A 27,927-nucleotide genomic window follows, 5' to 3' on the forward strand; every position below is an offset into this window, starting at 1 on the left:
CTCGTATTTTTTTTTTTTTTCGTTGTTTTTGATTTTCCACATAATGCCTTTCCTACTCGCCTCCTAAAAACGAGGTACAGTAGAGCATAATTCTTTTTTTTCTTCCAAAATAGACATCGGATATATATATATAGATACATCTATATATATTATATTATATATACACATTCGTACATACATCTGTATTTATGTGATGTCCAAAAAAATTTTAAAAAATGTACACGTTTATTACAAAATCGTAACAAAGACTGGAAAGTGTTTTGCGCTCATTCTGGAACAATGAAGCTCGAAAAATCTCACAATCCCAAGATGAAGGATTGTCCACAGGTTGTCGCGACGACGGTCACTAAAACAGTCTCTGATTTGTAAATATTGGAGTTAGGTTGCAAATACCCAACCAAGAATATTATGGGATGCAGGATGGAGTTGATGAAAACGGAGGGAATGTGTTGGAGAACGAAAAAGAAACAGAAAAACCTCTATGTGAAACCTTCCTGACAAAATGATGAAAAGAGTGTTTCCACATAAAAAAGCACAAAACCATTTTGTGTTCTTTTATTACTAAATAGTGCAACAATGAACATTGCATGTCTTCTGCCCTTCTGTATTCACATGTATTGGGTTTGTTTTGTGTGTGACTGTCCCGTTTTATTTTTAAACGCACAATACGTTTCCATGAACGAGATGTCAGCCTTGTTCTACCACCACTGCGTGTATTTCTCTGTGTGTGAATGTGCTATAACTGCAAGTCAGTTCACCAGCCTCGAAACCAAAAAGGTCTTTGATCCCGGGGGAGGAGGGGGGGGCGGGGCGTAAACAAAAACACAGACCCTGTTTGAAATGAAATGAAGGGAAAGAAACGGAAGAGGGGAAGTAAAAACAGGAGGAATGAGTGTGGGATGTTTTTGGGCAGCACATAATTTCTTAAGGCAGGGCCCTCTCCCCTCCAGTTCTTAAGGTGGAGACCCTAACCCATCCCACCCGACTCCCCCCTCCCCCCCAACCGTCCCGCAGTCCTTTTGCCAGATGGGTGGGGAAACAAAAGGGGATGTGGTGGGGGAACTGGGCGGCTCTGCGGTGGTACGCTGGCTCTCAGAAGGCCTGCTGAGCTGGGTTGTAGTTGTAGGCTGTTGGCACATGAGGCCTCTCCTCCAACTTGTCATATTCCAGATGAAACTCCTAAAAGGTTTGGGAAGAGGAGAGCTTATTCTCAGCGTTAAACTGCAGATATTCACTTCACTGGGTTTATTTCTCACTCTCTCTTGTGAATTCAGAACACCAGTCTACTCGGAAACTCTCAAAAGGCTCCTCTTTCATGCAGCAGTCACGTCAGTCTAAATGAGCCAGGCCTGTACACACCTTCTCCAATACGCTCAAACCCATCTGTGTCCTTTTCACTGTGTGAGCTGCTTAGTATTTCTCAACACCAAACCAGACAGGATGAGAGTGCTATGTGAACAACAATATCTACAGCTGTGAGGGCACCTGACCATCAGTGACCATCAACGAGAAACGACAGGCCAACACGCCCACCAATAACAATGCAAACGACTGGGCCTCCCTAGAAACTCAGCCACAGTGCACTCTGGCAGTATAACACACCACTGCACAGTGCCTTAAATGAGTGAACATGTCAGGGATCTTACCCTCTTTTTTTTTTTTTTTTTTTTTTTAAACAGCCGAGTCCTGAATTGAGAATGTCATTTTTATCACCATACAAAGAGAGTTAGGAGCACATTTGTCCAAACACCAGTGTCTCTACTGCATACAGATGTTCCATCGATGCATTGAAAACACTGACTCCTGAGACAGAGAGACTCAGCAGAGAGACACTCCAAGGCAGAGGGACAAACAGAATTCATAACCGTACCTTAGCTACCTTCCTCCAGTTAAGACAATCAAAGAAGTAGTAGGTTCCTCTCTCATAGGTGTTGGTCTTCAGCGTGGGCTCCATGCCCGGTGCTCTTGTGATCCACACTCTCTCTTCCTTGTGGTACCTCCAGTCTCGATTGAAACTGCAACACAGAACATACAAAATGTTCTGAACCACAGAAAGTTTACATACTCTGACGGAAAAGGCTCTTTCAGGTTTCCTTGATCTATCACTCAAACACTCTACAGTTACCCATTAACAGATAACAGTGCAAAACTTTTTCACTCAGTAGAAGTCATATGTGGCATGTTTTTTTTTTCTATCTACTTTTTTCACTTCCTTCTGTAATTATTTCTGATCCCAGAAATTGTCCCCTCACAATACAGAATGTTTTTTTCATGCTGTGGGATGTATAGTATCATTCAGCTATGGAAAGTACTCAGGGAAGAATGTCAATTGCTCAGTTCTGCCCAGTCATGTAAGTACTGCCATCTAGAAGGGAGAAGGAGCAAAACCCTGGATGATATCTCTATCCAAGGGAACATGGTCAATGGCACCAGTTCCTTTAAACTTTGGGCCACAGTTTGCCAAGGTGGCACAGTATTGATTAACACCATACGTCCAAGACATAGAATGCACCTCTGTGTCTGAAGCCCTAAACAATGCACTATCCAGGAGCATGTATCAAGCCCTCTAATAAAAATATAGAACAAACTCCAACACACTGCGCCCCTCTGCCCAAAGGCCTTAAGATATACATACAGTTCTACTGCAGCAAGCAGTTGTAAGAGATCTCCTCCATTCATGTAGTACAGGTAAAACAGAAGGTCTTCTCCATAACGAGACAGTTTTATTGCAGCCAGCTGGGAAAAGAAAAAGAAACAGCTTAGCCTGCCATTATCATACATAACTGCTTCTCCACAACCAATGAATCAACACATTCTACATAAAGCCCAAACAAAACTTTTGAAACACCAGGTGCTTCCTTAATCCTACATGATCTTTATAGAGAATATACGTTATTTCAAGAGGCACACTGCAGATGGAATTATCATTGGTACCTTTTAGACAGCAGTGCAATCCAAACAGGTTTTAATAAACCCCAAACACAATTCCTCTCTTGCATATGTTTAGGTGGACATTGTGAGCCTCACCGACAGCTGCAAATGTTATTTCAGTATCAGTCACTGAGACATACCTTGTCCCTTATGTGAATGTTGGTTAAGTACTCTGAGGGAACATGGAAGTCTAGGGAAAAACACAAACATTGAGTCAGCCACTGAAGTACTCTGTTGTACTAATAAACAGATTTGTTTGAGGACCAAGCAACGGTTGCTTACCAATGTCCTGAGGTCGACACGGTGCTGAGGCCCAGGGCGATGCAAACTTAGGATACAAGTTTCTGTTTGGACAGGCAAAAAGAAAAAAAAAGTTTACAAGGGGATATGTCGAGACTATTAAATACTCTTGAAAGTGACAACCTGCACAATGAAGAAATATGCTGTGTGTGATAAACGTGTTGAATATTAGGGTGGCAATATAAGATGTGACAAAACAAAGTTTAAACTGTAAAATTTTAATGCGTCTCTCAATCTTGTACACTCTGGTACCACAACACTTCGCGGTGTGTTTACTGTGAAAATTCAAATCGAAGACAATGATAAAAAATACAATACAATGTGCAGCCCCAGTTATACAAACAATAAAATCTCTCTCTCAAAATAAATAAATAAACATTCCTTGCTGGTTTTTGTCAAATTAAGGCACATTTGATCCACAATACAATGGGATCTCTAAACTGACTCTCCATTCTACACTGTCCCCCACATTCTAATTTCAGCCTTCACTTTAACCATGCCACTCATTAAATCAGCATCCCACTCCATCAGCTCTCACTCCAACACTCTGAACTACATTTTGTACGAAAGGCGATGTATAAATAAATGGAATAAAATAGCTCTGACCTAACAATTTGTCCTGCTTACAGGATATAAGCCTGGAGGAGGGAACAAAGTCCCTTGGGAAAAAGCTTCCTAAACAGGGAAACTAGGGAATTTGGCTTACTCCGGGGAGTTGAGATTGAGGCCCAGTGTGGTGAGGTCGCTTCCTAGCGCCAGGTGGACCATCCCGGGGTCTGTCTCGGCCGCTCGGATGAAGGTCAGCAGTCCAATCATTCCAAACTGGTCCGTCACCATTCCTGGAGGAATGTTTGTCACCTTGCCTGACAGATGAAATACCAAGAATGAAACTTCTGGTCACTTAGCCCCAAAGCAGCTGTTCAGTTGACTTTGATTTTTTTTTTAAAGCTCACCATCAGGTAAAACTTGGATCCCTTTCTTCTGCTGGTTGTTGTTCTGGGTTGATGACGATTTATCACCAGGGAACTTGGGTCCCTCTCCGCTGGAGCTGTTCTTACCTGACGAGTTCAAGTTCTGCAGATGAAAGGCAGTGTTACGTTATTAAGTCATAAGTAGACTCAGCAAATGAGGACATTTCCATTTGGAGCCCAGAGGTCTTGTTGACAGGGTCCGATGGGCTTAATCAGTTCAGTGGTGAAGATAAAACCTACAATATCCTCTGACAGACCAACAGATCATATATTACTGCAAATCTGCTGAATCCTGTCAACACATAATGTTCACTATCTGTACCTTGAAAGAATCGAGGGTGAAAGCTAAGTGACACTCACAGATTTACTGTCGTCTGTGTTCAGTGTTGGATCCTTGTAGTTGGGCCCAGGCAGTGCAGGGAAGTCCTCGTTGTGGATGGAGAAGTCTTGTGTCTGTTCGCTCGATGGCTTTGTGACCATCCCAACTGTGATTTGTCACCATAAAAGGTACAATTAAATCATTAACATGGCACTATCTGCACTCTTTGATCTGTGATACCATCTAAACTCTCTGAGACTGTTTCAGGAGGTTCATTGTCCTGGGGAGCATAGTCTGATCAAGTCATTTCTCCAGGCTGACACTGACCTGCACTGTATTTGATTTCTCTTTAAGGGATTAGTTATCTTGGCATATAAAAGGGGTCCATACCATAGGGAGCTCTTCCAGCCAGTGGGTTCTGCAGCGGTGTTGGGTTCCCACATCCTTCCCTTCGACTCCTGTCTGCTAGTGCTGGGAAGTCAGATAGATCCAATCCTGTCACGTTTTCACTCCCGTCTGTACCACAGAGGAACAGAAAACATGAAGCACATACATACGCACAGACCACAAAAAACAGTATTTCAACTACGCCATTTACTGGTGCTGAGAGGGGATATTTTTAACTTGAAAAGCATGCAGAACAGAATTTAATTTGAAATCTTCACAATCTCCAATTTCCTTTGTCATTTTTCTTTAAAAATACATAACAAAATGTGGTCAAAAAAGTATGTTTAAGAAAGGTTGTTTGTCAAAATTTCACTCTGTCTATAAATTTGCTGTCACTACAAGATGTCCTCTAGATTATTGCATTATAAATAGATACGAACAGAGACTAGTTGAGTACAAAATAATATTTAGTTCATCTGTTCAGGATTACGGCAACGCTCACCTGTTCCATTGAAGATGTTGTTCGATAAAGAGTTCATTCCAAATGCCTGATTCCGGTTCATTCCAAAGCCTGACATACTGCCATGACACACAAAGCACTGAGTCAGTATGGGAACTTACCAATCACCAGACAGGAGCTTTGAGGTTTCAACAGTTACATTTTGAAACAAGTTATCACTTCAGTACGAAAGTACCAGGGCTTGGTCGCACAGAAACAACTTTTTGCAACCTGCTTATCTATAGTGACTAAGCAGCTTAAACCAAATACATCCATTTCATGTACATATATTCCTAAAAAAAAAAAAGAACAAAATCAAATATTAAGAACTACAAAGCATTAAACACTTCTTTTCCTACTGACGACTTGCGGAAATCTCTAACTTGCGTGAATAATTGCTACGGTACAGTTCTTCCCGCAGGCTCTTGGCATGAGTGTAGCTTAAAACTAACTGACTAGAGAGAAATGGTCTGTTACCCGTAAAAAGGGTGCTGATGTGACAGCTACTTGTGGTCTGACGTACTATACTTCAGGAAAAGACGATTTGTCACCTCCTAAACTTTCAGTGGAATAATAACATCTGAGCCACTGACAAGATGTATGTGCTTACTGTATCACATGCTGGTATGTTCTCAAGTCCAAGGAGATCTTCCTTTTCTGTGGTGCTACTCTAGAACATCATGGAGGTCCTGAAAATCTTTGAGAGCGAAGCCAAAACTCACCTGTTGATGGTGAACGGTTGGCGTGCTGGCTGCTGCTTTGGCATGCAGATGATACTGGGGGAGCTTCTGTTTGGACTGCCCAGCCCTGAGCTGCCCATACTGTTCGACCTGCCACTCATGCTCTGGCCCACCTGAGAGTGGTTCAACATGTTCCTGGAGTTCAACGGCAGGATGCCCCTGTCACACCCCACAAATGGCATTTAATCATTAATCACAGAGTTCATCAGTATACATTTCACTTCAGCAAAAACAGCTATTAAACTGAAAATCATTTTTAGCATATCAATCTTGTCTTGGAGTGGCTTTCAGTGACACTTCAAAAACTAACACACACAAACACATGTGATCTCTCTCTCTCACACACACACACACACACACACACACAGTCATAGAGGTAACATAAATCTATGGCCGTTCAGAATGCCTACCTGTTGGGTGAGGGTGGAGTATGGAGGGACATGGTGGGGACCCCTGTGGTTGGGGTAATATGGCTCGGTAACTGTGTACCTTGTGTTAAGCTGCGGTTTAGCTGAGGGTTGTTGTTGCTCATACCCCTTACTGAAAAGCCTAGTGCACCTGCAAACATAGGCAAATACAGAGGAGGTGGGTTAACAGAGCAGGGTGGTTCCAAAAGTCCTCTAGCTTAGAGACATATCAGGAAGAATCTTAGAATGACTAACTAGATGATGATGACATGATGCTGGACTGAAAAGATACCACATTGCTTATGTCTGGGTGTGTTCCGCCTTGTTTACATTCTACATCATACATCTTCCTTTTTGCTCCTAAGACATCTACTCCGTATGCTCTCCTTTAGTTGACACAACCAAAAATGTCACCTAACCAACTCAAAAGCTGAATCCTGGCACTGTATTCAACAAAGCAGGCAGAAAGCCTATTACACAACACGGCAAGAGTGAACCAGATCCAGCTATTTTCCACAAAAAACATAGGTTCCAACCGGCCCCAAGATTCTCATTGCCGAAAGAGGTGTATAATCCAAAAACTGAGTGAGAGGAATTAAATTCCAATACGCCGCAGAGGCAAAACAGTTAAACTGGCTTACTTTCACATATGGTCGGTCGAAGCAATGATGGATTAATACTAAAACTCATTTCTAATGCTGTCAATGAAAATAGATTTCCCTTTTAGAAACAGGAAAGAGAGGGAGTAAATCAAAGGAAGGACATGCATCAACATCGCTGCCAAGACCCCTCAACAGACTATAAACAGACAAGGCAAACATTTTAGACAGAAAAGTCTGCTGAGACTACACTGGAAAAAAACCTGCAAATTCAAAAATTCATATCTTGTGTGTGCTCAAACATTCAGAAGTTTCATGGTGCAATTCTACTGTTTACAGGTAAACGAAAACTGCGTTGGTATAGTTTTGTTACTTGATTGCTGACGGTGAGGTGTGCTTACTTTGTGGGCCGTACAGGCTCGCACCGAGCTGTGATAATTGACCTGATGAAGATGGTGAGGGAGATGCCAGCATCTGAAACAGAAGAAACATGGGGAAAAAAAAAATTAAACACATTTTCACTCAATTACACATTAAAACGTTTACATGCTCCCTGCAAAAGCTCTACCAGATCACATGTAACTGTTGTATTTATCAATACCATCCTAATCAAAGCTTAATAGAGCTCACAGAGTATGAGCCAGCAACCCATTTAGTTTCATATTTCAGAAACATAAAGATCTGTCCAGCAATCATGGACTCTGTCGTCACTATATGGTTTAGCAAAGAGACATCAACTTATCATGCTGCAGGGTACCAAATGTATTATGACTGCTGATCTGACAATGGGTATTTGTAGAGAAACCAACGTGCTAAAGACACGTGTGTCTAGCCTGGAGTCATGGAACATTTCAACTGTCTGTATTTGGCTTGAGACTGAACAAACATTAACCTCATCTCTGGAAACCTTTGATATTTCCTGAAATAGAGTTTATGGTATGAAGGGAGAGAAAGTAGTATTTGAGGTAGAGCTAGTAAACTTTTGGAAGAGTTGTGACTGTACTTACGTCTTTATCTGAGCGATGTGAAAACATCGATGGCTGGCCATAATACATACTGTCGTCAGGGTAGTCATTGTCGACCCCCCCCTCTACAAACTTCTTTCTTGTAGCACCGAACATGCCTTTTGTCACCTGTATAAAAACAGAACAAAAGAATAGGAGCCAGACAGTAAGTAAAAACATTGTGTCATGCAAGCATGTGATTGTCCTCTTTCTAGGAAACAATTTAACTCCCCAGCACAAAATTGTCTTTAGGGTAAAGCTGTGAAGATGACTGAAAGTGGCACTGGAAAAGGTGAGATATCTGTGACAGAGCAATTAACCAACAGAGACATGATATCAAACTCATATTCAGATCTAAAAATAAACATCAGATAGTTAGGTAACATTATTTAAAGCACATAAAAATTAGTAAACAAATCACTTCGGGTTTAAATGCAAAAGTCTGAAGTCTGGATAGAGGACAAAACCAAAACAAACTTAGCACAGCTGAAGCATACCCAGCATGGGTTAAGACAAACCCTGCAGCAGTCGGCTGTTCAGAACAATTAAGAGTGGATTCCATAAACTCTACAAAATGTTTGCTTCCAGCTATCAGCCGTCGATAATCAACTGATGTAACTCAGCAACCCGCGCCACATGCAAGGCATTCAAATGATCAAACCGAAATGCAGTCCAGATGAAAAAGAAACACTAATACAAACTAACACCACGATAAAGGCTGAGTCTGGATCTGGACTCCTGTAGTTCTCTAGTTTCCTATATATGATTTGGTATAAGTTATACGTGTGTCTGACAGGTATTATAGTTAGGTTGACGACCTACGTGCGGAAGACTGTTATACTCTACATGTAACAAAAAGAATTAACGAGAAAACCGGGAGCTTACAAGGATGAAATAGTCCGATCTAAACAAACAATTTAAGATTACGACTCTCTTCAACTTGCCCGAAGACCAATCAAACTTGATTCATCGGTGCCGCGTAAAAACACTGCCGATTATATGAGCCTGCAAGAACTTGTTCTATTTCCATTTACCTTTGTGGAACATCCTCAAAGGTGTCAGCGAGCACTTTGCACGAGTGTGTTGTTTTGAAAAATTACGACGTGGGAACGGAGCAAACAAATAACCTAAGAATGCGATTCGTTCTTATTGCTTCAGTCAAGAAGTATGAAAATAGTGGCTGTCATACTTGACCACAGCAAATCGTTCATACAACTCTATCCTCTTGATCTCTCCCTCTCTCTCTCTCTCTTTCTTTTTGAAAAACTCAGCTAGCCCATATTAGCAGATCAGGCCAACATCATCAACTAAAAGGCTAACAATTAGCCATCGAGCCAGCAAGTGTAAAAATAAACAGCAAATCATCTCGAAACAGTGAACCAACATAAAACAGGAACACAACGCGGCTGTAAAACATCACGACTGAAAGATAAATGAGTGGGATAGCTAAAAATCCACGGCTTGACTTCGAGAAAAGCGTTGAAAGTAATACAGATCCCATATGGCCATGGTGTACCGTTATATCTACTATTATTTTGTATCACCCATACAATCACTGAATGCAATCATTCCTCATTAGGTGCTTATCTTCGTTTAAACTGTGATAATCTCGCTAGGTCGGTGAAAATAGCTCAGATATAGCCTGCTGGGATGGCTAGCCTAGGTTGTACCTAATACGGACGTTAGCCTTCAGCTAACTAGCTTGTTGGCTAATGTAGCAAGTCAGCTAACAACAATATCAAACGTATTTAGAGCTGCTTCATAGCTAATTGGCGTTATGGCCACCTATCACTAACGGTCTAGAGGGAAATTACACTTTACTCGCAAATTCAAGGCAGAACACTCGTTCGGACAGCTCTTGGAAGAATACCTGTTAGCGCTCTTACAGATTAATTTTAAATGTAGCACTGTTGCTGTGGTTAGGCCTTCTTGCTAGTTAGCAAGCTGGCTAACTGCAGACACAGACAAAACAGAGGCTAGCTCAGTCTGTGGAAATTAACATAACTCAGCGAGTCTCAAACATGACATACACGAACGTATTGAGTCTTATGGAGTTAACTGTCATTTGGCAAAGACTGTACCCAAATTAAACTGTTTAACATTTCATACTGAAAGGGTGAAAGACTAACCGCATTAAATTTCCCTTCTTCTCGCAGATCCAAGATGGCTGTGTATCCTATAATGGAGAATCCTGGGTGAATAGCCTTTGCCCTCTAACCCCGACATTACCCCCAGACAGTGTCCTACCACTGCAAATTATTATAGGGTTATTCTAAATTAATTTGGTTGACTGCTATAGCCTAACGAATGTGCCTAGCATCTCATGTTTTGGGCCTTTCGTACATCATAGATCATTTTAAAATATTAAACATTTTGATGTAGTCTAAATGTGTTGGCTAGTTGGACAACTAAGAGATAAACATGAGTTAATGAGTTGATTGTTATTCATTATTTATTGCAAAAACTGACTATATTCTTAAAAAAGATATATACATTGAAGTGTCATTCCAGCGTAATGTTCTATAGGCTTCTGCTACTGTAGTGCTGTTTTACTGCTGTCATTTCCTCTGACTTCTGTATAAGGCCTCCTCATCTGGAATAGTGTAGAAACATTTAGTCTATCCATAAAGCGGTTTCAAACACAACTTTTACTATAATGTATTCATTTCCTCTAAAATATGAATGAGTTTAAAGATTATAATTAATTTCATATTTTGCCATGGGGGAGGATGTCCTCATTTCGAATGCTGACGGTGAATCTAACCAACCTCAAATTAAATGAAACCACACTAACCTCCTCAAACTAGAGCACGTTTATTACCCAAAAGACCTACAGCTTTGTCCCTTGGAGCAGTTGTAAACACTTTTTTTCCATTCCTTGAGGACCTCAGGTTTCACATTTAATAACAAATGGTTAAAGATATATTTTCCTCTTATCTTCCTTGCATACTAGAGATCCTAGCGGTGCCCCTTTGGCTGACAGTGACAGAGACAGAGGCAGGAAGTTCCTTTCATTATTCACATTTTCTCTCTTATCTGTATCTCCTCCAGTCAGTGGCCCCATGTGAGATACAATACGCTGCCAAGAGTGGTCACTTCTAAAAACGGCAGGATAGGAGAAATGGAACTCCTGTCCTGTCATTGTTAGAAATCAGCTCCAGTGAAAGAATATGCAATACCTCAAAATAAATTACAATCAAGAATGTACTAATTAAAACTTGTAAGTTTATATGGTGCTGGGCTCAGTCTTTTGTCACCTGATGGACTTCATTTTTAAAGTGAAATAAAACATTTTGGTTGCGATACTGCCTAGGTTCATATGGAGCAGTTCAAAAGAAGCTTAGAAGGTGCACATTTTGGGTAGACATATCATTTATTGATAAAAGTCTGTAATGATGTGCTGTATCTTGTAATGAGAGATATGCAAGAAAACAGTCTTCTCTTTCCATCGCGTGAACTGTTGGTATTTTACTGCAGACCAGTCTAGTCCAGTGGGCGTACTGCTTCTGTCTTAAAATCATTTTCATGAACTGCCACCCAAACATACTACTTTCTCTTTAGAGAGAACGATAATATAAATTGGTACCTCACATGTTATAAAGTATGTATAACATATGTATATAAAGCTTCTCTGACAACTCTTGAGTTTGTCTTAGATCACAGAATAGCTCTGTAAACAATCAGGAGAGCAATACCTGCCCACAGCAGAAACAACTTGCATGGCCTCAGAGGCCATAGACTCTAACCTGTTTCTCATGGTAACCACAACTGTTAGATCTGGAGAGATTGCGTAAGGGTGTTTGTTATTCTGTCATCTGGTGTTATGGCAGTATACTACATCTATTTGGAAAAAAAAACAACCAAGAACTGATTAGGATGCGCATTTTAATTTACATAAGGAACATAAAAAAAAATTGTCACTCTAGCATGAATCATACCTCTTGTTCTAGTTTCACTGGCGGGGCAGATAAATACGTTTGTTTGGTGGGATACATTGAGATTGATTGCATGAAACATTAGCCGGATGTGGTTTCCAATGAGTACTCTCTCACTGAAAGTGGACTGAATGAGGGAAGAAAATGATAAAAGTACTTTGGACAAGATAGGGTTCCTTGTGCATTGATAAATATTAGTGATGATCCCCGCGCCAAAATGGAAACTGAGGGCTTACTTAATTATACAGTATACACAACTATTCTTTCGAGTGCTTTAATCAATTTGTTTCACTAACATAAGTCACCAATCAGCAGGGTATACTATAAAGCAATATTCCTCAATAAGCTGGTTGATGTTAGGCCAAAAGTCAAAACAACACAATAACGGCAATAACAGGGATATTCCTAATGGACAGTCCTGCTTTTTGGCTCAGTGTTATCTGGCCAAGAAATCAGTACACCCTTCTAATGTCCAAACATGTCTTTAAGCTGGGTTAGGAGCAAGTGTTTAGACATAAAATGTACACAAAAACAATTATGTCGTTACAATGAAAAATGGCCAGAGTTATAAAATACTTGCAATTTACACTGCACAAATATCTCTGAGGGTTTTATTTTGATTTTGTCTTTTATCAGGCAGCTTGAATTTGATGGATCTTATGTTAGGCTTAGAGGCTGGAGGCTAGTTAATTTCACTTGGTTCCTGCAGTGAAGAGATGATGATCCACAGACGTTCTTTTGGCATTAGCACAGACGAACACGCCTCCCACTGTTTTGGGAAATTGGAACTTGATTTTCCATTCCTGCCTCCAAACCTTTCAAACCAGTCAATGATTTACGCCTGTTCCTCCTTTGCTTAAGCAGCTACAAGCGTGGTGCATCATTCAGCAAGAACACTTTGCCATTCTATGGGATGTTGACAACATCTGGTAGTTCTCTGTAGCTCCTAAGGCCATGTCACTGAAGTAATCTAAAGTGGTCTCTGTAATGTTATGAGCTCTGGTCTGCACGGTGCATGAACGAATAGGAGGATCAGATGACCTCAACATTCTCTGATCACAGGACACTTGTAGACTTATCACTGCCACTGGCCAGCTCCACTATCCAGCAATGGTGGGGGCGTGTGATTCAGTGTGCGTTGGGAGGAGCATACTGGTCGTCATCTGTGCTTCTCCCGGGAATCAGCTCAGCAAAGCTCAGAGTGGGAGCCAGAGGTTTCAGCAGAATTCAAGAAGAGAGATAGAAGAGTCTACTTGTTTCCCTTATTGCCTCAGTTTCCAGGAAAGATTTCAGTACAAATAAGGAGTCTTCTGAGGCCTTGGACGCGAACAGACAGCAGCTCAGTAAGTGACTTTGCTCATGTAATTTTTGCTCTGAAAGCGCTGCTTTGTCTGGAGCACAGTCTAGTTATGGGCTTAATTTTTGGCAGTCATTCTCCCTTTGGACTCATTAACTCTGATGTGAATTAAAAAATTCCGGGCTGTAGGACAGTGGTGTCCATCCTCTTCGTCAGCACAACAATGGAAAGCAGAGGATGATATGTTGTTGGGTCATATTACAGAAACCCACATCTATTATCCCTCTCTCAATGAGAGAGGCATGAACTTTATCCAGTAGGATGGGAAATGCCATGCGTGGTGTTGTGGCCTTTTTTCCATCAGAGCGCTGTCAACGATTTTTAGTGGGGGACTTGAAGGACATGCCTCTTGACCGCACCCTGGACCTCAGCAGTCGCCAGTTACGTCGCTTCCCCATTAGAGCCTGTGCCTTTGACGAACTGGTGAAACTCTACTTGAGCGACAACCACCTGAGCAGCCTTCCACCTGAATTGCGAAGCCTACGTAAGTTGCAGCTTCTTGCTCTTGACTTCAACTGCTTTGAGGAGTTGCCATTAGCTGTGTGCAGCCTTTCACAGCTTAATATTCTCTACCTCGGAAATAACCGACTCTACAAGTTGCCTAAGGAGCTGAGTAAGCTCGTGGAGCTTAAGACCTTGTGGCTGGAGACTAACTGTTTCACCAAGTTTCCCCGTGTGGTGTGTGAGCTACCAAATCTTAAGACACTCCACTTGGGTTACAACCAGCTTCGCGGGCTGCCAGCAGAGCTCAGTCGGCTTGAAGAGCTGCGTAGTATCTGGCTAGCAGGAAACTTCTTGAATGAATTCCCACCCGTGTTGCTGGAAATGCACTTCTTGGAAGTAATTGATGTGGACCGAAACCGCATTCGGTATTTTCCTTCATTAGCCAACCTGCAGGGACTGAAACTGGTAATCTACGACCATAACCCTTGTGTGAATGCCCCTATGGTGGCTGAGGGTGTGAGACGAGTGGGCCGCTGGGCAGACTGCTCTGATGACGAAGAGGATGAAGATATAGGAAAAGCAGCTGATGTGTCTGAAGAAGTGACAGGACAGCTCACAGAGAATGAGTGACAGATAGATACGGGAAGCAGTGCACATATCGTCAACCAGCTAGAGCAAGGTGTCATTCAAGTGGAGTGTTTATTATAGGCTCGCTATGTGTCAGAGCATGTTACCCAAGCCAGAAGACACCCCAAATATGGTATCCTAATGTCATTGTCCAAGAGGCCACTCAAGCAAATGAATGTTTCTGGAAAATGTAACCTCTGCAGAGGTAACAATCACACAGAATAGAAACATGTCATGTGTAAGAAAAGTTTAAAAATAGAGGGCTGGGGACAGTCATCATTTTGAATCAAATCTCTGAGAACAATTATGTATCTTGATTTAGACTTATTTTAAAGCTTTTTAAATTAAAACTAAAGATCAAACGATGCCTTTGCTGCACTTTGTAGCTTTTATCTAAGAAACTGCATGGCTGATTCTACAGGCAAAGACGACTTTACTGAGGTAAAACGTGTCAATGATGGATTGGTTAAAACCCAGCAATATGCCTCCAATCCTAAATTATGCATAATTCAGATGACAGATTTGGGTCTCTGCCTCCATTAAGATCTCTAATGGGTTTTAATATCATCCTGAGTGGTCATTGTCTATGAGACACCAGAGACAATGGTTATTTCTGATTTTTTTCTGCATGTTTCACATTATTAACACCATTATTTCCTGATAGGTTCTGAAATTATGCGGTAACTTTAAATGGCAAGGATACCTTTTATGTTATACATACAGATTAAATATCATGATCTTTTTGGGGGACAGTAAGGTACCAACTATAAACAGTTTGGCATTAAATCCACATTCCTTACTTTGAAAGTGGAAGCCAAGGCAGTTTAATAAACTGAGGCATATAGCTGTAGGCGTTCTCATAGTCAAAAGTTGGAGTCCTAGAGGCAAGGGTCATTACAGGGTAAGACAGTGTAAACTAGTCAGTAAGTCATTTGTCAGCTGTGCTCTTGGAGTATACACGGATGTGTGTAACTGTTTGCTTTGGCCTATGGATCTTTTGAGCACAGGCCAGCTTCACAATTGTGTTTGGTCTTTCAAAGGTTGTAGACATTTAGTCAAAATTATTCTGAAAGAGTTTTTATAATATCTTAATAGAACTAATGTGTACACTGTCTAAAAAAATAAATGACTGGAAAACTGTATTCCTGTGATTATTACTTTTCAGAACTCTGAAAATCACAGCGAACTCTCTACACCTGTCATGTTTAGTTCATAGCTTTCATGCACGACCGTAACCAGTAGTACTGCATGCCCCGTTTAGCTAAACAAGATACACAGTTTTTAATCGACAGAAATCATTATTTGATTAAAAAATACGCATAAATCAGCCCAGAAATAACTCAGACACCTGTAAGTATGTAAGAGCGAGTGAGAGAGTGTGTGTGTGTGTGTGTGTGTGTGTGTGAGAGAGAGAGAGAGAGGGAGAGAGAGAGTGATTTTGAATTGTGTCGTCAAAACAGAAATCAGTTTGTAGACTCCGCCCTGTGTACGTCGCACGCTGCCTCCCTTTTTTCCTGAAAGCTTGGCTTGCCTGTCGCTGTGGCTCCGTCCTGTTAGCATTAGCAGTTATGGGTAAAAAATCCCGACCAGGAACAGGACGACGAACAATTTTACAGTTATCGCCACCAGGACCGCGCAGTGGTACGGGAGGAACCAGAGAAGAAGGTGTAGGTTCAGGGTCTGAAGGTAATAAATTGGAAATACTTTGTCTGTTTCAAAGCGTTCTGTTTTTAACCGTTGACAGGCCCCGAATATGTAAGGATAGCTAAATTAGTACTCATCAGGCCCACAGCGAATACAGTGGCAGATATCTGGACGCCTTTATCGTTTAGCTTGATGGCTAACCAAGTCGAAGTATCGTAAAACAATGCTGTTCTAGACGTGGATTTTCAAGGTTTGTGTTCGAAGGTAAAACGTGAACATTGTATGACTTCTTAATGTCGAATAACCACACCAGCGCGTTTAGTCACTTTATGTTTCCTGTTCAGATCAACTCGCTATCAAGCGTGTTAGCTAACTAGCTTGACCTGGCTAGCTAAGCTAATTGTTACTGAACAAAAATTGGTACTGGACAGCAACAAAGGCTTTCACGTTTTGTTAACGGTTTGGTGAATATTGGAGGCAGTGTTGCTGTTCTATTTAAATTTTAGTTTAGTTATTTTAGGTTATACTTTATTGGCTATGTTATTTGCTATCGAAAATTCCACATACAAACACCAACCACGAGGTTAAACAAAGCTAACTATCTGTTTTGCTAGTTTTAAAGGTGTCTTGGTTAACCGTTTGGATATAAAAACGATAAATAAATTACAGGTCAGATAATCTAAGCAGGTTTTAATAAAATCTGTTTAGCGCTTCGTTTTGATACAAGTTGTCACTGAGTGTTTCTGTAAAATGTTGTTTATCTATTGTATGTAATCACTGTGGGGCAAGTGTTTGTCACCCTCCTTTTCATATTTCCAATGGAATCGAAATGATTAATTAATGTTTTGCATCGTCTTCAGACGAACAGGAAGGTTCTACAGACGGACAGGGCATTCCTAGAGACATGAAAATGAAAACACCAGCGGTCAAGGCAACACGTGAGTACACTGGCTCTTTGAGGTCTACACAGAACTGAAGAAAGAGTATTGAAACATTTTGAATTATGTATAGTTAATATTAATTTCACCACATTACATGCACAATCTGGAATGCATTCAGTGTAGTAAAATTATTCAGAAAACAATGAGGCCACAGTCAACCCATTAAAAAGAGCGAATTATTGGAAGTGTAGCATTGAGGAGGCAGTACACATGTCTACAGTTCTTTAAGATTTTTCTTTTGTTGTACCTGGCAAATGAGAGAGAATGGTCAGCAGTAACACTGTGTGTTTATTCTTTAGAGGGCTTGTCCCTGCTTGGAGCCTATGAAGACAGCGAGGACGAGGACGCGGCTGATGCCACGTCACCTTCTGTAAAGGGAAAACACAACCAATCTGCAGACATAGATAGCACACTTGCCAATTTTATGGCTGTAAGTACAGATATACAAACAACTGGGATTTAAATCTTTTGAACTTGCACTTTTGCAAAGCTGTGAGCTTTTTTGCATGCGAGTTCATTTACTTATCTCTGTGCGCATTAAGGAATTTATGCAATTTATTATGTGGAGGATTCTGTTTTTACTGACATGAATCTTTACACTTACCAGTGTAGGGTGTTACTACACCAGTACCATGACAGTGGAGCTTTACTGTTCTTATTATTTTGTAATCAGATCAGGTCAGTTTTGTAGACCGACCGTGTTCTAGGTTTGATACCCTTTTCTTTTTTTTGGTTGTCTCACAGTCTTTTCTTTTAATAGGAAATTGATGCCATCACAACACAGCCAGCACAAACCACAGAGGAGCCCTCAATGGACGCTAGTGCTCCAGCCCCGACCCCTCCACGCCCTGAGCCTAAAACAGATCAACAGTCTCAATCACAGAATGGCCCAGCACCAGAGTTCCAGTACAACACCCAGTACTCCCTTGCAGGAGGTGAACTTTTCACTTTGTATGCTCCTTGTTAGATGAGTAGAAATGACTGCACCTTTGGAGACTGGTTGAAATGAATTAGTTTCCTTTCAGATATTTCTAGCACATTAAACATTGAAGAGGTGCGATTCATTCAGCCATTTAGCAGATATGTTTTCCAGGGACTCTTTCATTAAAGAAAGTAAGGAAATGCATTCAATCTGTTTCAGTGGGAGTGGAGATGGGAGACTGGCAGGAAGTTTGGGATGAGAATACAGGCTGCTACTACTACTGGAACACACAGACCAATGAGGTGGCCTGGGAACTTCCTCACTACTTAGCCGACCAGGTGCAGGGGCTTCAGCAGTATACAGAAAGGTGAGGTCTGACTGTGTGATGGTGCTACCCATGAATGGGTTCTCAAATAACGTATGTATATGATCATGTATTTGTATAATGAGGTGGATATTTGGAAGTCAGTTGCCACCTACAAGACACTTTGATGCTATTTTCACTCTGTTACTTTGTCTTGTGGAACTGTCCTGGGGCACCAGTTCGGGTTTAATGAGGAATTTTCATTTTTTAGCAGCTCATCTGTTAATGGAAATGGTGTGTCTCACCACGCTGGATATTATGCCGAACAGCAGTCCGCCGTCACTACCAGTGCCCCAGTGTCGAAGAAGGAAACTAAAAAGAGGGCAAGTTCATGACTGATCAGTTGATGATATTTACATGATCTGATCTGATGTGTCCACCTTCCTAGTAGAAAAATCAAGAATAAAGTTGATGTTGAGAGTTGATTTATCAAGATAAATATAACAGTGCTTAAGTGATGGCTAGCTTAAAGCAACTGCTGTAGGTTAGTGCAGAGAACATTTTTTCTGCCTTTCTATGATATTAGTAATGCTCTGTATAAAAGACACAAATACAAGGAATCAGCAGGTATATGGCCTTAAGCTCAAGGACAGTACAGAAACCCATTAAGACCTGTGACCTGTATGTCTGGCTATAATATTATTTACACTTGAGTTTTGTTTGTGTTTAGGAGGTGATAGAGAGTGTGGTGGCCATCACGAGTGATGAGGAGGAGAGGAGAGGCGTGGCTGCCTCTCTGCTCGCTCCCCTCATTCCAGAGGAGGTCAAGCAGGCGGAAGAAAAATGGAGGAAGAGGGTGGTTGCCACAGAAGAGAAAATGGACTCTGCCCAGGATTTGGAAGGGGAAGGGAGTCTCTCAGTGGGATCTCCGACCCTAAGAGACTCAGACAGTCTCTCCCAGAGTAACCAGCGAAGCAGAAACCAGTCTGTTGAGAATTCTGAGGGAGAGGAGGAGGAGACAGAGGAAGATACCATGGAACTGGAGCTGGCGTTAGAGAGAAAGAAGGTGAGCACCACTTTTTTTCTGCCCAACCATTTGTTTACTGGGTATTATAGATTACATATGAGATGACATTCCACTGCATTACTTATAGTGTTTTATCTCTGTGAAAACCTATGTGAAGACTCAGCCCCGAGGGCTTTTTTTGCATATATGTAAGATAAATCCTAGTGCTGAAAACATTGTTAGTTAGCGTATTATGTGAAAACAGAGAGACATTTTAAACTCTGAGTTTTAAGGAATAGGTTTCTTCTCAGTTATATTGGTTCGAAATTAAGTACATGTAAAATGAGAGATCATTTGTTTATGTTATGGCATTTCCATCCCTGTTTGGCAGTGGGACAGGTAACTGTCAGCTGATGTTCCTGACCAGGTCTCCACTGACTCTTTCATTGCTTAGCAATTTTTTCATAAAATCAATGATGCATTGTCTGCTTGTGGGATTCTTTAAAAAAAAAAAGACATGAAGTGGGGCTATCCCAATATGAGCACATTTCTAGAGCTCTAATATTAGAGTAATGGCAGCTTGTGTCTGATACAGAAAGAAAGTATGTACTCTAGGTCTACCGTCCACTCTTACAGGCGGAGCTTCGTGCTCTAGAGGAAGGAGATGGTAGTTTGGGCGGGTCCAGTCCCTGTTCCGAGACTAGTCAGGACGGCCCACGCAGCTTGCTTCTGAAGAAGACCAAATGGAAAACGGCTTTTCTCAGAGCGCCAAGCCCGGACTCCAACAGCCGCAGCTCAGACAAAACAGGCTGGGACACTCCAGAAACCCTTGATGGTGGTGAGAACTAATGCATGGGTTTACTTCAGGCTTCTGTTATGGCTAAATGATTAGATGCCGTCATGCACTTGCCAAATGATGGTTCTGCAAAGAGTTTGCAACTGTACTTTTTTTTTTACTTTGGCAGGGTGATTTTGCCCTTGTTTGTTGCAGAAGCACGGAGCATGATATATATCTCTATATTACACTAACTCATTTATATTAATGTCGACGTGTTTCTAGCACATTCCAAAACAGCTGAGAAACAGGGAGATGAAGATGGGAAGGAGAAGACATTACCCAAAGCCCCACCAAAAGAGGAGGAAGAAACTGCAGACCTCAAGGTATTAAAAAAAAGAATAAAAACCTTTCACAGGCTTCAGTCTATGGCAGTTTTTGCAGTGTTTTCATTACCAGTATTTTAAACGTTGGTAGTTTATCCTAAACACTCTGTCTTAGTAGCATTTTGTAAGGAACAGAATCAAAATTTTGTGAATTCCCTTCAGTTTCAGATTGGAGAGCTTGCCAATACCTTAACTAGCAAAATGGAATTTTTGGGAATCAACAAAAAGGCCATCTCAAACTTCCAGCTGCTTTTGCTGCAAACGGAGGTGAAACCACACAACACTTGCAGTTAACATCATGCTATGATAACATCTTAACATGGTCGTGTTAAATGTGGATCTCCTTTTGATGTGTATGATATTAATCTGACCAACCAACCATTTTCCTTTGCCTGTCTCTCTTTTCTTTCTGTTCTCTTTCTGTCACCTTCGTTCTTTCTCCGTCAGACAAGGATAGCGGATTGGAGGGAAGGTGCTTTGAGTGGAAACTATCTCCGCCGTAGGCTGCAGGAAGCTGCCGAGCACATAAAACATTACGAACTTAACGCCACTCCTAAGGGCTGGTCCTGCCACTGGGACAGGTACGCGCTCCTTACCTTTTACATCATTTTGTCTCCTCCATCTCCTTCCCTCCCCGAATCCCCCCTTCGTGTGATGATTGACAACAATGACTGAGGGGTCAAGCTCAAATGATTTTTGGGGGAGTGTAAAAAACAAAAAAAACAACTGTAATAAGGGACCATCTAAAATGGCAGAGAGCCAGCCACGCCCCCATCCCCCCAACCCTCAAAAGAGACAAGTCCAGACTCCCAGAGTCTTGACCAAGGGGTTCAGTAGCTCTTAGGAAAGTGGTTGCGCGTGCGAGAGCTTTGAACTTTACAGGACTACCTCCCCCCACACACACATGATGGGAGAATGAATGACTCCGTGGAAGAGGCGTGTCACAAGCGTGAATAAAAGCGAAGACCGTGCCTTGTCTCTGGAGCTTGAAGGTCAGACCACTTTATTTCATTGTTTGTCATTGCTTTACTCTTGATGATTTTATGATGTTTAAAAAAAAAAATCTCCTGCCCTCTCCTGCCCCCCGCCTGCTGAAGATGCCCTTTTGAAGGCATCTCGCAGGGAGGGGTGTTGACTTTGTGAGTATCTGTTGCTGATGCCTTGACGACCAAGAGGTGAATGACTGACACACAACTCTTTCAGGATTTGCTGGGATTTTCTTTCTTTCTTTCTTTCTTTCTTTCTTTCTTTCTTTCTTTCTTTCTTTCTTTTTTTTTTTCTTTTTTCTTTTTTTGACTGTCTGAAAATAAGGTGGGTTCCTTATTAGTGCCCCCCTTCCAATCTGGCTCTTGTTCTGGGCATAAGTGTGGTCCAGTGCAACATTTCGGTCAGTGGGGATTTAGAGACCCCCCATTTTGCCCCCACCCCACAAACTCTCCATGGGTCTCTTGCTGTTGACCTCAGTTGAGAGAACAGTTGATAAGACGTACTCGTATGTTTGTCTCCCCAACTTTAGAGATCACAGGCGCTATTTCTACGTGAATGACCGCACCAATGCTTCCCAGTGGGAGTTTCCAGTGGTGGAGAAAGAGGAGGAAGAGGAAGGGAAAGCCCCTCAGCCCCCAGCTGATGGCCACGGAGAAGGAAGTCTACTCTCTGCTGAGTCTTCTAATGGTCTTACAGGTGAGATCCTGATTAAAAAAATCACTGCATTGATTTTGCCTCTGTGTGGACAGAGGGCATCTCATTCACTGCTGTGTGGATAGATTTGACATCATACTTACCGCTGTATGGTCTGCATGAAATATTACACTCAATGTAATGGACAGATAGGATATCACACTCACTGCTGTGGAGATATAGGATATCACACTTACCACTGTGTGAACTGTGAGGGTGAATCATCTGATTTACCTGCAGTGTTCCCTTTCAGATACACTGTCCGGGGCCGTGCGTGTTTTATGATACCCTTTCACACAATGTATGCTGTAGTTTGTGATTAAATGTGTGGCGGAATGTTACCACAGCAACCATCTAACCCGGCATTCATCTGTCATACTAAGGTTTCCGCTTGACAGCAGTTCTCTTCTGACGTCATCCTTCCCATTGACACTATTGTTGTTGCAGCTTTGTCTTTCAAACAGGAGAAAAGCCCATGGCACAAACACGGAAAAAGCTATAGCACAAACACTGTTGAATAAATGCGTATACAGTATTAATTCCACCCACATCTGTGAGAGAGGGATATTTGAGGCAGTGGACTGGTTATTACTTCAGCTCACGACATATGTCTGGTGATGTTATGTGGAGGCTGAATCTCCACAGAGAAATGTAATGCATGTCTTTTTTTTTTTTCCCCCAGTATCGTCCTTCTCAGGAGTGTCATCGTCATACTGGTCGGTCCCCCAGCCTCCACAGCCCTCACAGCCTCCGCTCCCTCCAGAACAACCCCCTCCCCCCTCGGACCTGCCCCCGCCACCCCCTCCGCCGCCCGAATCGCCTCCCCCACCGCCTCCTCCTCCACTTAGCGATGATGGAGAGATTGAGGAGGTTGAAATGGAAGATGAGGAAGGAGAGCCACCTGCCCCTGGAACGGAAGACAACAAGGTGTGACTGCTGGATGTGTTCTGTGGTAAACAAAGTGCCTTCAGGGCAGGTTGTCTGTGCCTCTTACCAATGGAAGAGGGTGGACATTCAGTGCAACTGAATCGCATTGTAAAGAAATGTCTTCGGAGCTTCTCAACAAATGGCAGAGCACACAGTCAGAGAATATTGTTTGACAGTTTTTCTGTACCTGTGAAGAAAATGACTTACATCAGTCCTATTCATTACTTTTAAAACCAGACTAAAGACTTATCTATTTCTCTAAGTTATGGATAATGTAATTTTGACTTTGTTATGGACATGTAAAGCCTTTTGAGACTATAAATTATTATTAAGTCTACCTGCATGAAGCGTAGGGGTTGTGTAGTCTAATGAAGTTAGCTACTCATACAGTCGGGTCTTGAAGCACCCCACATCGTTGGATAGAAGTACTTCAGAACATTTTTACAATGCCTGTATGTTTACAGTACTTAAGTCCTTTACAAAAGCTTAATGTTTTTAAACCATCATTATTTTGTAATCATCTTTGATATCCACTCCTGCTTTTCACTCATCAGCCCCATTTACGCTGTGGGCCATCAGCCCAGCAACGTAAGCACAGGAACTTTGTCCTGGGCTACAAGCACCAGTGCTAGAGTTCCTATTGCGTGGACACTATAGACCCTGTAACCCGACGGCAAAATTTGCAACCATAGAGACACTATGCAACATTCCTTTGACTGATAAGCAAAACATTGCTAACAACAGCTAGCAAAAAATGGAGCCAGACACTGTCTTCCTCCTTGTTATTACGGTGTTACATTATATAAACACTTTCCGTCTCATACAAGACGAAGCCACCGCATTAACACGAAGTAGACAGCGTATGGCATCTGAAATGCGACTGAGAAAGATATAGAAACTTATAAACATAAAGGAAAAGATGCTTGTAAACCTCATCATTCCGAACTAGTCCTTCAAACTGATGCTGAATGTTTTCATTACCCCAAATCCCTAATAGCACCCTTGTCTCGTCTGCTGTCCAAAATTGTCTCCCCCCATTTGCCATTTTTTTTAATTTAATGTAATGTGATATTATAGCTCTGTTGTGCGCTAGCTTTAGTCATTTAGCTAGGGTTAGTTAGTCTCCTCTGACTAGAAAGTGTAAACAGAGCCATAACCGTAGTAACCATTCATTGTGATGTGTAAGCACCAGGTCTTGGACCTCTGGCCCTGATCGCTGGGCCGGGCTTAGGTTCCTGGTTAAGCCCTGTTTAAGCGTAGCCCAGTACAGTGTAAATGCTCCCTGGCACCAGGTTTGGCCCACAGTGTAAACGGGGCTACTCTTGCCTTATTACACTCTTAGAGACTTTTCCACATCGTTTTTAAAGCACTCCTTGGTAACGCTTGTCTATACTGTCTCCCTTAGGCTGGTGGAGATGCAAGTGTCTCTGTGGGAACTGTGACCAAAGCTCAGAAGCGTAAAGCGACAGGTTCCAGCCAGCCCAGCAAAGCAGTCACCATCGGGAGCAGCCCTATCCTCTATACTCAGCCCACTGCCACTGCAGGTCAGAGTCAAAACCAAGACGAATGCATATCCATAATCAGAATGAAAGAAGTCAATCACTCGTGGACCGATGACTCGAGATGACTGGTGACTTATATAAACAGACATATAAACAGAAAACGTTGTTTTTAATATAATAATTCAGCTCTGTTTATCAATATAAGAAAATGTCTGAGGCTCATGATTCAGTTAATATTTTCCTGTAATTCTACATCAGCAGCGTCTGTTATGGCTGGCAATGCATATTGGGGTTTGTCTGGATCAGCTGCCCCTGTTCAGACCCCTGAGACTCCGGCTGCACTAGTGTCAGCCCCACCCTCTCAACCCCCACCAGCAGCATCTCAGCTCTCCAACACTCTGGACCCAACATCAGGGAAAATACAGCCTACAGACAAGGCCAAGAAACAAAAGAAAGAGAAGGTGGGTGTTACTACAGATGAAATGAAATTGAATCAGTGCCAATTAAAATCATTCTCATCCATTTAGCTGATTCCCGTCCAGAGCAGCATCCTGTTCTCTTCTCTGTCACGTCTCTCAAACAACCTAGAAGTTAAGCATCTTGCTTAACATGCTGACAGAGTTGGGCTTGAGAACCAAGCCCTTGACTCCCCCGTTACTGAGCTGTTTTCCCATAATGGCTAAACTGTCATCATGGTGGTGTTTTATTGATCTCAGACAAAGAAAAGCAAGACGAAGATGCCATCTCTGGTGAAGAAGTGGCAGAGCATTCAGAGGGAGCTTGATGAAGAGGAGAGATCAAGTTCCAGTGATGAAGATCGGGATCAGCTGAATAACAGGCGAATTGAAGAGTGGAAACAGCAACAGCTTCTTACGTAAGAATTTTACAGTAATAGTGCTATGCACCACCAGTACCTTATGTAAGAGTGATTGAAACATGAAACAACAGCATCCTTCATAAGAATTCTAGAGTAACTTACCAAGGAGTTCTGTAATAGGCTAAAGCAGCCGCTTATGTAATAGTTTTAGAGTAACTGTAGGGAGTAAAAGAAGGCTCTTGTGTAAGCACTCTGTACTAACTATACTTTTGCGTAGTATAGATACTACAGTGTTTTTACATAAAGGGCTGTCACCGCGGGAATGTTTTTAATGAGATGTAGTTTAACCAATGTTTATCATGATTGTGTACATGACCGTCCATTGGTGGCGTGCGAGAGGGCGGGACCTAAAGAAAAAGGTCAAAGCAATTTAGAAATCCCGGCCAGATGCATTTTTTAGGTCCGAAAAGAGGACATGTCCAGGAAAAAGAGGACATATGGTCACCCTGTTCATCTGATAATGAGTTGGTAATGGGACAGTGTGTCAATGAGTATTTCATTTAGCTACACTGAGGTCTCTTTGCTAAGGGAAAAAAAAACAGGATATTGCTTTGGTCAGCACAGAGAATAACACCTTTTCCTTAGAATATTTGTGAGAATTTTTCTAATTTGTGAGACCGTTATTTTACAGCATTCACTATACAACTACAGAATTATACAGTATAGTTGAGTAAGATTTCAGTATTTAGTTCTGTTACCCCAATGATAGAATGAAAAAAGACCTTTTCTGTTTGTTTTACAGAGGGAAAGCCATGAAAAATGCCAACTTTGAGGCCCTGCCAGAGGACTGGAGGGAACGGCTTCTGAAGAAGAGGAAGATGATGCAGAGCTCATAACATTTGTTGTCAGCTCTGCACACCTGATTTAAAAAAAAACAAACTAAAACAAACACTTACTATAGATGAACTGCATCTCAGAGAGAATGGAGGGTTCTGCTTGAATCTCGTACAAATCCTTTTTCTCAAAGGGTTGAGCTTAATTTCTGAATGAATGTTTATACACAAACATACACTTGTATTTGCTAGAAGATATGCTCCTTTTTGCAGCTTCAGTTCCCTCTCACTTATAAAGGACGGGCCCATTTTAACTCAAAATGGTGCCAAAAGTGATTTATGCCTGATTGCTCAGCTGTGGTAGAGATGTTTACCACTGAATAATAATGATGAAGTTCTGTAGAATTTGTTCATGTCCGTTTTAAAATTCAGTTGTTAATGCTGTTTTCTGCATTAGCCGACACACCCCATTGTGTTAACAAACCACAAACAAACTATTTTTTTTTAAATTTTGCCACAGTAAATACAATTAAAACCAGCACATTGTTATTATTATTATTTATTTTTTTTCTTAGTAAAGGTTATCCAAGTGCGTTTAATCTGGAGCTTGAAGACACAAATGAAGTGGCTTGTTTTAAGGAATTTCCGCAGAGCTGCTCACCCCACAAATTATACACGAGCTTACCATGCAGGAGGTCACAGTCTAAACAGGTTCATATATCATATGTGGACTTGCTGTGTGTTTTCCACATCAGACTTAACCGCATGATAAAAAAAAAAAACACTTGCAATTGTGCCAATTGATTTAAATATTGCTGTTTACTGTCAGCATTTCTCAACCATGTTTCACAGCCGTATACTTTGTACATATGTCTCTCAACATTCAAAAGCGCTCGTAGCTGTTAATCTTAACTGTGCTCTGTGCTGGGGATGAAAGGTCAATAAACTTTTCTATGTTGTATATAATAAATAAAGTTTGCAACTTGTATGTCCTTAAGACTTCTTGCTGTTTTACAAGTAGTTTTACATGAAGCAGCCATATGATTTTATAAGTGATGTTTTCCTTACGTCTGTGTCCTTTTTGTGGCTTATGGAGTCACAAGTGGTTGGAAGGACAATCTATTATAAAATGTAGAACCATTGGGAACTTGAAAAGAACACAAAGGCTGATATCTCCGTGCTCTTCAACACCAGCGTCGCAGATACTGCTTCCGTGGTTACCGTGTTCCGCATGACGTCAGTTGCTAAGCAACCAACATTGTCGCAGTAAGAGATTTACCAAATGGGTATACTTTTGGTATGTAGGATTGAAAAAAGAAATAAAAATCGTGAGTTCGAGTTTCTTTTAAGATAGTTATGTTCCATTTGTAACCAAGCATACCTGTTTAATAACTTGCAAACCACGTAGAGGTTCGTTGACTTATAAGAGGCAATATATCTGATATGGACTACACCGAGTCGAAGCTAGCCGAGCGTGCACATTCAAGCCAACTTCACTCTACTTGTGCTAGCTTTCAAACTAAATAGCGACTCTAAAAATTAAACTTTTAATAGTTAAAAGACACAGCTGTGCTGTTTAGTCAAAGATGTGCCCTGCCTTGAAGGAAAAGAGTGAAATACAGGTGAGTTTATTTAATTGACGGCGGTGTTTGCCCTCTTTCTGCGCTCTT

At 41.6% G+C, this 27,927-nt stretch overlaps 3 protein-coding genes across 4 annotated transcripts; 2 read left to right on the forward strand and 1 right to left on the reverse strand.

Annotated features, from left to right (window-relative positions):
* Window positions 1-252: 252 nt before the first annotated feature.
* cnot2 (CCR4-NOT transcription complex, subunit 2) lies at window positions 253-10,315 on the reverse strand. Its single transcript, XM_030764741.1, has 15 exons — window positions 10,287-10,315; window positions 8,161-8,286; window positions 7,555-7,627; window positions 6,558-6,705; window positions 6,130-6,306; window positions 5,411-5,487; window positions 4,912-5,037; window positions 4,563-4,687; window positions 4,185-4,305; window positions 3,938-4,094; window positions 3,214-3,275; window positions 3,072-3,121; window positions 2,636-2,736; window positions 1,871-2,015; window positions 253-1,179 (listed from the first exon to the last, which is right to left on the reverse strand). The coding sequence occupies exons 2-15, from the start codon at window positions 8,272-8,274 to the stop codon at window positions 1,093-1,095; spliced, it is 1,563 nt and encodes a 520-aa protein (XP_030620601.1). The 5' UTR covers window positions 8,275-8,286; window positions 10,287-10,315; the 3' UTR covers window positions 253-1,092.
* Window positions 10,316-13,710: 3,395 nt separating this feature from the next.
* lrrc10 (leucine rich repeat containing 10) lies at window positions 13,711-14,523 on the forward strand. The gene has a single exon (XM_030766862.1). The coding sequence runs from the start codon at window positions 13,711-13,713 to the stop codon at window positions 14,521-14,523; it is 813 nt and encodes a 270-aa protein (XP_030622722.1).
* Window positions 14,524-16,047: 1,524 nt separating this feature from the next.
* Window positions 16,048-26,795, forward strand: fnbp4 (formin binding protein 4). Of its 2 annotated transcripts, none has more exons than XM_030794337.1 (17): window positions 16,048-16,206; window positions 17,025-17,102; window positions 17,405-17,535; window positions 17,866-18,040; window positions 18,247-18,394; window positions 18,603-18,714; window positions 19,062-19,397; window positions 19,974-20,175; window positions 20,398-20,498; window positions 20,661-20,765; window positions 20,946-21,079; window positions 22,015-22,181; window positions 22,861-23,105; window positions 24,511-24,649; window positions 24,866-25,068; window positions 25,324-25,481; window positions 26,227-26,795. In XM_030794337.1, exons 1-17 carry the CDS (start codon window positions 16,089-16,091, stop codon window positions 26,318-26,320), a joined length of 2,646 nt encoding a protein of 881 aa, XP_030650197.1. In that variant the 5' UTR covers window positions 16,048-16,088; the 3' UTR covers window positions 26,321-26,795. The 2 variants fall into 2 exon arrangements, with proteins under 2 accessions (XP_030650197.1, XP_030650198.1); XM_030794338.1 differs by having other exon boundaries at window positions 18,606-18,714; window positions 22,876-23,105; window positions 24,869-25,068.
* Window positions 26,796-27,927: the final 1,132 nt, after the last annotated feature.

This window comes from Chanos chanos, chromosome 2 (assembly GCF_902362185.1).
Source record: "Chanos chanos chromosome 2, fChaCha1.1, whole genome shotgun sequence".
NCBI lineage: Eukaryota > Metazoa > Chordata > Actinopteri > Gonorynchiformes > Chanidae > Chanos > Chanos chanos.